General features: G+C 36.3%; 1 protein-coding gene across 1 annotated transcript; it reads right to left on the bottom strand.

The window, feature by feature from the left end:
- Positions 1 to 332: 332 nt before the first annotated feature.
- LOC125253267 (phospholipase A2 inhibitor gamma subunit B-like) lies at positions 333 to 5,085 on the bottom strand. The gene is made up of 5 exons (XM_048167183.1): positions 4,707 to 5,085; positions 4,495 to 4,614; positions 1,276 to 1,407; positions 977 to 1,084; positions 333 to 844 (listed from the first exon to the last, which is right to left on the bottom strand). Exons 1-5 carry the CDS (start codon positions 4,753 to 4,755, stop codon positions 690 to 692), a joined length of 564 nt encoding a protein of 187 aa, XP_048023140.1. The 5' UTR covers positions 4,756 to 5,085; the 3' UTR covers positions 333 to 689.
- Between the last annotated feature and the right edge of the window lie 5,850 nt (positions 5,086 to 10,935).

Here is a 10,935-nt window from a genome sequence, read left to right as displayed (position 1 = left end):
TAACTGTACAATCAACAGTGAATTACTGGCAACAGTGTTGGCAGTGTTTTACTGTAAAAAAGCCTGGCAAGGTCTAACAGTGTAGTCTATTATGAGTCACACAGTTTTCCTAAACCTAAGACATCAAAAGTAAAAGCTCAGAACAACATTCCAGAATATGTTTATAGATTATAATTACTGAATTTGTGTTCATCTTTACAGTTGTTGTTAATAATTGTGAAAATAAATAATACAGTAAATATTATAATAATATAGTGAAATAAAATTGTAACTCTGATGATGTATAATTTGCACATAATCCATAATCTCCAGGAGAAAGTTAGTGAATAGTTTTAATATTTTTTTTATTATGCTTGTAAACAGTAGATGACATTAATAACATACAACTTTTATACAATTGCTACACAATATGTATCAAGAATATATTCAATGTCATCAGAACACAGAAAAGTAAAATAAAAAGTTAACAATGACTGAAAAGAAACATAACAAAGGAAAGATAAGAAAAACTATTAAAATTTTTTTTAAAAAAAAGATAAGATTTTTTTTTTGTTGTTGTGGTGACATACTTCTCAGACGTTGGTGTCACGCGTCTGTGGTGGCGACGTATGCCTTCTCTCATGTAAAAGTACACGACTGTCTCCTTCGGTAGGTTATCCACAGCTTGATCGACTCACCAGTGAATTGTGCTAAAGCTCCCATCTCTGGTCGACTCTCTGAGCACCGTTACACAGGTTCCCCTCACAACATGAGAAGCTCACAACACCAAGATCAAATTCTATGCCATCACAAAGTGATTTAGAGGCACAGCCTTTCAGTGCCATTGACCGGCCTCCAAAAATCCCTGATGAAAAAAAGAAAACAAAAGTTGATTCAGTCTAAGCTGGACATTGTATATGTGATCTGTGTCAAATGTTAAACCTAAGAGAGTTTAAAAGATCATGACTTTAATCTTCTTCCTTTTTCAGATTCTCACATGTTGCTGTAATGCAGTGGTCTTCGTCCCCTGTACAGATCAATTTGTTTGAGCAGCTCAGAATATCACAGTAGTAACATTTCCTTCCATTGGGGATGTTAGAGGGATCTACAGGAGGAGAACAGGTATTATTATTTTAATAACATTTTCTGTTTAAAATAATTTTCCTTTACCTGCTCCATTCAATCAATTCATGACAGAAAGCCACACCCTGTTTTATTTCCTGATTGAATGTCATTTGGAAGTAAAATGACTTTAAAGAAGATAGTAATTTGCACATGATCATTGAAGGACAATACCTGGAGCATCTTGGACGTTACACTCGTCTGTGTCACAGCAGGAAATAGTCGACTTTACATATCCTAAGTTCAAGGACCCACTTTGACAGGCAGGAATACAATCTTTAGCCTTCACTTTAGTACTAAAGTAACCTAAAAACATGAATGATACAGGAAAGACCAGTTCAACTGCACATTATTTTGATGAAAATTTTAATTCTAAATATGTCAAAATGTCCCACACAGCAAAAGGACTCCGTGGCGAATCCACCGCGGAGGTATCGCACAGAGGTGGAAAGTCCAGGGGTCAGAAAGTAAAAGTCCTGCCATATTTTTTTTTTCACCCACTGAAGCGCTGTTAAAGTTAATGAGATAAATAAGTGTTTAATTGAGTGATGATTGACCATTATTGAAGACACCTGATGATAACAAGCAGAATCACCAAAGGAGAAAATCACAATTTTTAAGTTACCTTCATCGAGGTCAGGGTTTGTTTTAGTTGAGCTCTTGACCCTTGACTTTTAATATTAGGATTTGTTTGGACTGTTTTAACTGCATTAAAACCAACCAGACAAGCAAAGAGAAAAGATGATCAGGTGATGTTGGTTATGTTTTCACATAATCATTATTTGACCTGAATCACTGAACTCATTTAGAGCCCAATCTCTGAGTTAGATTTACATTATTGATTACAGCAGCACTGTGATTCTACAGCAGAAGATCCAATTTTTTCTCAAAATAATTCAAAGGTTTCATCAAAAGTTGCTCTTAAAAAAAAAAAAGGCTCTCATTTAGACACACAGAGATCAAGAATCAGTCTGTGAATCTCAACAGTGGTGACTGTTAAAAAGAATGTTGCAATGCATTCTGGGTGCCACCAATCAAAATTCATCCACGGCTCCCATCATGCATTGCTGCATGAATAAATTATGAGCTTAACTGTCTTAGTAATTTTCTTTATTCTCACTATTTTATTTTTTTCTGTTTTTATGTGACTTTTTAGTAACTTCATTTCTAATGTTTAGAGTTGATCTGTTTATCAGAATATGTTGCTTGTCACCATCATTGAGATTCATACGCTGATTCTTGATGTCTGTGTGTGCCTAAAGGAAAGGTTTTTTTTTCTTCAGAACAACTTTTAAGAAATCCCTCAGATTATGTTGAAAAAGCTTCTTCTGTAGAATCACAGTGCTGCTGTAATCAATAATGTAAATCTAACTCAGAGATTGGGCTCTAAATGAGTTCAGTGATTCAGATCAAATAATGATTATATGAAAAAAATATGGCAGGACTTTTACTTTCTGACCACTGGACTTTCCACCTCTGACGTGAACGGACCCGTATCAGCGTCCACTTGCGCGCAGTGACGGATCTGTAACGAAGGCGGATCGCAGACCCCGCCTCGGCTCCACGCTGCATCCGCGATTAAAACCTTACCTCCACGGCGGGTCCGTTTGGGACCCGCAAATTGATACAACCGTTACAGTAAAGGCACGTGCGCGTCCGCGGATCTGACATGGGTCCGCTCAGGATCAGCTGATTGACAGCAGAATTTATGGCGCCGCCCGGAGGCGGACCTGGTCCTCTGGGCGACACCAAAACGAATGTGACAGTCACGCGGATTTTTGCCGATTTGAATGCGGATCCGCCTAGGAATCCCCTGCTGTGTGGGGTAGCATGTTTTTCACTTCAAAAATTTTATTTTCTTAAAAACAAAAAAATCATAACAATCTGAGAGAAAATAAATTAAATATCAGAAATATGTGTGCATTATTCTGTGATTGAAATCATAAATTCTGTCAGAAAAACGAGTAGCTGTTCCGTCGCAGCACCAGAAAATAGTGGCAGCATCTTTGATCAGTCAATCTGTCAAATATTTGTCTGGCTATCACCAGACCAAGCTCAATTTAAAATTGAACATTGGTCTGGGGAGTCTGCTATGTATTTTCTATTGCACAAGTTGCACTACTACACAGGTTTAGATGATGATTTGTTGAAAATAAGTTTGGTTTGATGTCACCGTGATCAAGGTCAACGCTTACTTCAGTTAGGCAGTTTGACTCTTGACTGTTTTAATGTTTTTGTTGTTTGCTGAACAAAGTGAACAAAGCCACAACATGATGACATTTGCATTCTTATCATCCGACAGCTGAACACATTTTATTGCCTGTTTTAGTGGTTGCTATGGCAAAAGCTGTTGTCAGCTGTTTGATGATAAGAATGCAAATGTCATCATGTTGCGGCTTTGATCAGCGAACAACCACAAAAACACTAAAACAGGCAAGAGTCAAACTGCCTAACTGAAGTAAGCGCTGACCTCGATCACGGTGACATCAAACCAAACTTATTTTCAACAAATCATCAACATCTAAACCTCTGGTAATTCTCAATAACAACTTTTGTAGATGTATGTCAGAAATAAAGTCAGTCTGGTTAGTAATAAGTGAAGCTGGTAATGCTGTTTGTGGAGATGTTTAATCAGATCTTCAGAGATTTCATCTTTTATCTTCAGTTGATTTCATCGAAGGCTGTGGCTGAAGTCGTAGTTCTTGTTGTTCCTCTGTCCTTCAGTGATTCTGCTCGTTATCACCTAATTATCTCATTAACTCCAGCATGTTTCTGTGTTACATTTAACAGCCTGTAGTGTGCACACTGAGCAGTGTTCAGTTCATCTGGGCTAACCCATGTGGGGCCTCCATGGAAACCGTGGACAAAAATGTCTGGGCCCCAGTTAGGCAGCCCAGGTGACACCCATCTGGGCCCCACATAACTGTGTTGGCTGGGAAGAGGTGTGATCAACGAGCATTATTCATGCAATTGGATAGTCCTTCAACCAATCAGATCAACGATCCGGGTGACGTACTTTGCAGAGCGACATGAAAACTCCAGACAGGTTTAGTTTGTATTGGTTTGTAGCATCAAAACTTGCCTTTGAAATCTTAAAACAGCATCAATAGCGGCATCAACTGGCTGCTGCACTTCGGTGGCCGCCATGTTCAATGTAAAAAAAAGCTGCTTGCCATCGCTTCTCTATCGTCATCGTGTTATACCCGCTAATAGCGAGCAAGGTCGATAAGTCAGTCTGTGATTAGTTCCCGCAAAAGTGTAACAGAAGCAGTAGAAATGAATGTATGGGTTTCCAGACTGAGTTGCCGGGTGAAATCAAATCACCGGCAGATCAGGCTGGGTTTACCCAGTCTAGTCAAATATAACAGTAAATTTCAATCATATTGGACGTACTAATTTGTGCCACAGCTGTTGTACTCGAGCACTGAGAAAATCCACTAGGACATGTTTTTAGCTTCTGATCTGCACAAGAACCCGTCACACTCTTGCACTCATAACAGCTGAGAGAGTGTCCTGTAGTAATAAAACAGAAACAGTGAGAGAGAGAACATCGAATGATCTGTATTAGTAATTAAAAACATCACAAACATTATTTGTCTTTGTACCTGCAGTGAAAAGAATGAAGAGAAGAAAAACTGAGATTTGCAGATCCATCTTTGATCCGGAGGAGAATGAAATAACGTCTGTTTCAAGTGCCCATTTTATAGTTTCTCATAAGGGGAGTGTTTTTATGAGAAAATGAAAGTGTAACAAAAGTAGGCACTTCTTGAAACAGAAAGAGATTTTTATTATTTTTCCCTTGAGGACACACAAACACACACACACACATATATGTTAAACCTTGCTGTAAAAAAAGTAAAAAATCATTTTCCATTAAAACAGTAATATACTGTAGAAAGCAATGCATTCTGGGTAATATTTGTCATTTTCAAGAAAATAGCCTACAAGAACATACTGTGAGTTAACAACGCTCAAAGTCGACACTCAGAGGCTGTGTTCTAAATCAGTGGTTCCCAAACCTGTCCTGGAGGACCCCCAGCCCTGCACATTTTGTATGTCTCCCTGTTTCTGACACAACTATTTCAGGTCTTGATGTCTCTAATGAGCACATGAGTTGAATCAGGTGTGATAGATGAGGGAGAATGTGCAGGGCTGGGGGTCCTCCAGGACAGGTTTGGGAACAGTGTTCTAAATCACACCCTATACCCTTATCCACTATTCCCTACATTAGTTCACTAATATAGTCCACTTGAGAGAGTGAGTGAATTCAGAAACTTTATGAACACCTGATAATCAGAATCACTGAAGGACAGAGAAACAAGACCAGAAAAAAGAGCAGAAACACAAGAACTACAACTGACTTCAGCCACACTGAGTGTGAAACTAGTTCACAAACCATTTTGACATTATTTCTTTCATACATGTACAGAAGTTCTTGTTAAAACACATGTTATGTCAACATGAAGTTGATCAGGTTTTTTGGCTGTTGTGATGATGCTGTAATCATCTTGGGCTTGGACTTTATTTCACTATTCTTTTTCTGTGTCTAGCCTTTGATTTAATGAACATTTTATGTTGACTCATTATACTATGTCTGTGATTCAACAGCATAAGAACAGCAATGTTTCACTTACTTATAAAGATTTTGAAGTTGTATAATGCATAAAATAGCTTGTGCTTAAATTGGACAGCAGAGACATCAACAATCATAATATGAATCTCAACAATGGTGACATTCAAAAGTTTAATGTCGCAAAAAACTGATTGTTGTTGGAACTCTTGTTGTATTTTAACAGAGACACTGTGATGGTTATATCTTCATCAACACATAACTATCAGCACTCAATTATTTTTTTCTCCACATTTGTTTCTACCATAACAAATGCAGCAAGCAAAAATAGTTTAAGCAGCCAAAGAAAAAACTAAAACTGATGTGTAAAAAGTCATGGGTCAAGAGCTTAACTAAAGCAAACATTACCCATAACTCTTTACCCATAACTTTCTATACATCAGTTTTTTTAATTTTCTTTGGCTGCTTAAACTTTGGCTGCTATTTTCGCAAACCGCATTTATGGCAGAAACAAATGTAGAGAAAAAAAAACAATGAGTATGCATAGGTATGTGTTGATGAAGATGTAACCATCACATAATCTCTTGATTCAATTAACTTCAATATTCTTTTTGGTAACTGAAACATTGCTGTTCTTATGCTTTTGAATCACAGACATAGTATAATGAATAAATATAAAATACTCATTAAATCAAAGACTAGACACAGAAAAACACCAGTGAACTAAATGAGTCCAAGATGATTACAACACCATCACAACAACCAAAAAAAAAAAAAAAAAAAAAAACTGATTAACTTCAAGTTGACCAATATTAAAGAGTCAAGAGCCCAACTAAAGCAGACACTGGTCACCACGATGGTGACTACAAAATTCAATACATTTTTATTTCCAATATTAATGTCAATTTAATATCAAACTGGTTTGTAAAGTGGATTCAAACTGTGGCTGAAGTGTGGCTGAAGTCAGTTGTAGTTCTTGTGTTTCTGCTCGTCTCTTATGTTAAAGTTAATGAGATAAATAAGTGTTTAATTGAGTGATGATTGAGCATTATTGAAGACACCTGATGATAACAAGCAGAATCACCAAAGGAGAAAATCACAATTTTTAAGACACCATCACAGAGATCAGGGTTTGCTTTAGTTGAGCTCTTGACCCTTGACTTTTAAATGTTAGAATTTGTTTGGGTTGCTGTAACTGAGTTATAACAGCCAGACAAGCAAAGAGAAAAGATGTTGATGGTATTGGTTATGCTTTCGCATAATCATTATTTGATCCGAATCACTGAACTCATTTAGAGCCCAATCTCTGAGTTAGATTTTCATTATTGATTACAGCAGCACTGTGATTCTACAGTAGAAGATCAGCTTTTTCAATATAATCCAAAAAATTTCTTAAAAGTTGTTCTGATAAAAAAAAACAATATGTTTCTTTTAGGCACACACAGACATCAAGAATCAGCCTGTGAATCTCAATGACGGTGACAAGCAACATATTCTGATCAACAGATCAACTCTGAACATTAGAAAACAAGCAAAAAATAAAATAGTGAGAATAAAGAAAATTACTAAGACAATTTATTCATGCATCAATGCATGATGGGAGCCGTGGATGAGTTGTGATTGGTGGCACCCAGAATGCATTGCATCATGCTTTTTGACAGTCACTGTTGAGATTCATGCCATGATTCTTGATCGCTGTGTGTCTAAATCGGAGGTCGGCAACCCGCGGCTCTAGAGCCGCGTGCGGCTCTTTAGCGCCCCCCTAGTGGCTCCCTGGAGCTTTTTCAAAAATGTATGAAAATGGAAAAATATTTTTTGTTTTCATATGGTTTCTGTAGGAGGACAAACATGACACATTCTTAACGTTTTCCAATGCTGTAAAAATGTGTATAATATTAAATTTCAACATTTCTGTCAACGAAGATTTGCGTCATAGCCTGCGACACACATTTCAGCGCGGCGCGAGGGTATGCATCGACGGCACTTTCCCGCCGAAAGCGCGCTCCCTCAGCTGGACTGAGTGGCAAAAGAACCTGCTGCGTGACTGGATTTAATAGGGGAAACTTAGAAAACGCGAGTAAAACAAACGATTACACTAAAGGTTGGACTCGAAAGTGTTTCTTACAACTTGTCAAATAAACCTAATCCATGGATATTGACATGCAGCCAGGAGTCGTGTTTCCTGACATTTATATGTGCCTGATTTCGACGCCGGGGAAATACATAAAGCAAATCTGCCTGTGAATATTTTATATAACTACAATATAGGTAGGTTTAAATCCGCTTAATCACTTATATATATCGTCATATTGTCCAGCCCTAATATATATATATAGTTTTATAGTATAGTTTTTGTCAGTGTTTATTTTAAAACACACAATTATGAGATATAAGATGGAAAATATTTAATTGATGATTTGTCAACATAATATATAACAATACAATATATATGGAATGATTTTACCTCAAAATCCAACAATTTGACACAAAATGATAAATGCAAATCCATGTTTCTCCGCCTGGAGTCCAGCTGTTTCTGTGAATTGCACCGATCCATTTGCTTTTTTCTGTAGCTTTCAGCAGTTTTTAAATATATACCTCGGGAATACCTCATTATGTATTTGTAGCCTACGTAGTCATTTTGATAGTAGGCTAATATAGCTAATATACACTTACAGCCTGTGTTGCCTTCATATAAGGGTTATATAAGGCTTTTAATTTTTTTGCGGTTCCAGACAGATTTGTTTTTTGTTTTTTTGGTCCAATATGGCTCTTTGAACATTTTGGGTTGCCGACCCCTGGTCTAAATGAAAGCCTTTTTTTTTTTTTTTTTATTTAAAACAACTTTTGGTGAAACCTTTGGATTATTTTGAAAAAACGGGATCTTCTGCTGTAGAATCACAGTGCTGTTGTTATCAATAATGTAAATCTAACTCAGAGATTGGTCTCTAAAGGAGTTCAGTGATTCAGGTCAAATAATGATTATGTGAAAACATAACCAACACCACCTGATCATCTTTTCTCTTTGCTTGTCTTGCTGTTATAACTCAGTTACAACAGCCCAAACAAATCCGAACATTAAAAAGTCAAGGGTCAAGAGCTCAACTAAAGCAAACCCTGATCTCTGTGATGGTGTCTTAAAAATTGTGATTTTCTCCTTTGGTGATTCTGCTTGTTATCATCAGGTGTCTTCAATAATGGTCGATCATCACTCAATTAATCACTTATTTATCTCATTAACTTTAACACTGCTTCAGTGGGTGGAATAAAAATATGGCAGGACTTTTACTTTCTGACCCCTGGACTTTCCACCTCTGTTTTTAACTTACAGTTTGTTACTGTTAAAATACATTTTGTGGGTGTGTCTTTTTGTCTTACTCCTTTAACCCTTTCAACCCCACAGGAACATCCTCTAGTGTCCACACTACAGAGTAAAACTAACATTGACACTGTGTTCCAGTGAGATAATTAAGTTAATATTTAAGTGATGATTGAGCATTAATGATGAACACCTGCTGTTAACAAGCAGAACCACTGAAAAGAGGAACAAGAAAGGAAAAAATATGAGCAGAAACTACAACTACAAGCAGAACTACAACTGTCTTCCAGCCATTACACATTATTACACTTATTATTAACTTTATTTCTACAAAAGAGATCTTATTGAGAAGTTTAGATGTTGATGTTTTATTGAAAATGTTTGGTTTGATGTCACCATTGAGGAGATCAGCATTTGCTTTAGTTGAGCTCTTGACTTTTTAGTACATCAGGGGTTTTTTTTTTCATTGAGTGTGTGTTGGTGAAGACACAACCATCACAAAGCCTTTTAATTCACTAAACACATACAGTGTTTTATCCATTGTTACATTAACAGACTAATACTTTACATCACCACTGTTAAAATAGGTTTATGACACCAAAGCTATTAGGTTAACTCACTTATATTTTAAATATTGTTAGACAAATAAACAGTAAGTAATAAAATAGTAACACATAATCAAATTACGAATAATAATACAAATAAATACATTAGAACAAACATATAAATGAAATAAATGGTGCTCTTCAAGTTTTTTGATGTAGGTTTAAACAAGATTTTCAGGTACAGAAATTGTAATCTGTTGAAATTATTTTTTTAAAAAGAAGACACTTTAAATGTGAAATTAAACACACCAGTAGGTGGCAATGAATCACTGTTAATGAGCGAATCATTGAGATTCATCAGATTCATTCAGGAAGTGTTGCTCAGAGATGCAAAACAATATTCTGTGGACTTTGGAACTATTTTCGTTGGCGAAGAAATAGAGCGAAACGGGCGATTTGGTGTCTTAAATGTAAGTCAATTGTTCTTTAAACTGTACTCTGAATAAAATATATATTACATTTGTAATTGTAAAAAAATATTGTAATATTGGTTAACTATATTAAATGATATAAATATGAAATGGGACATTTTTGCCTGTTATCTTGAATTCTGGGGCATTCTAAAGGCATTTTAATAGACTAAATCAAGCAGTGAAAGCGTGCAATCTAAATATGCACATGCACTATATAACCTATAGACTTCGTCACGTAGTAGGCCTACATGCATTTTTTGTTTATTTTTTGTAAAGTGATGGACATACTCGATAATATCAGATCGTTAAATCAACGATTAGATATCATAGACAATATATAACGCAACGACTGACCCGATCGGGCAAGTGACTGTTCCATCTACTGTCCCGACTCCCAAGCGTCATTCACACTGGCCCCGGGCCATCGGCGGTCCTTATTGTCGAGCCCTGCCATTATTTTAATCGTATAAAATATTACACGGACCCCAGAAAAACAAACACTTAGTATGAAAGTATGAAAATACTAACCACATGCAGGAAGTAGCATTAAATTGACTGAGAAAGTGGATTTCTCGACTGGCCTTCTCAAGCAGAGCTGAACCTCAATGGCCTTCTTAGAGAAAACAAAGGGAGGACTTGCTCTTTACCAACTTGAATTAATTAATCTGAATTAATATAAACAGAATCATATGAGTATAATATTCAGGTGCCCACATGTTTAGGGTAATGCATATGGATGGTGCTAAAATGTATAAATACAAAAATAAATTTACAAACAAACATACAAACAATCTTTACTGCACATTTATATAATATTAAGAGAGATAAAGATTTGTCACCTTTAATTCTTTTAGTCTTGGCAAGTCAATACAAAAGTCCATGTTGCACAGACACTGTACTTTAAGCAGCTGCACCAGCATCGCCCTC

This window comes from Megalobrama amblycephala, linkage group LG18 (assembly GCF_018812025.1).
Source record: "Megalobrama amblycephala isolate DHTTF-2021 linkage group LG18, ASM1881202v1, whole genome shotgun sequence".
NCBI classification, from domain to species: domain Eukaryota; kingdom Metazoa; phylum Chordata; class Actinopteri; order Cypriniformes; family Xenocyprididae; genus Megalobrama; species Megalobrama amblycephala.
The sequence above is the reverse complement of the archived record's forward strand: the minus strand, read 5'-3'. Positions and strand labels throughout refer to the sequence as shown.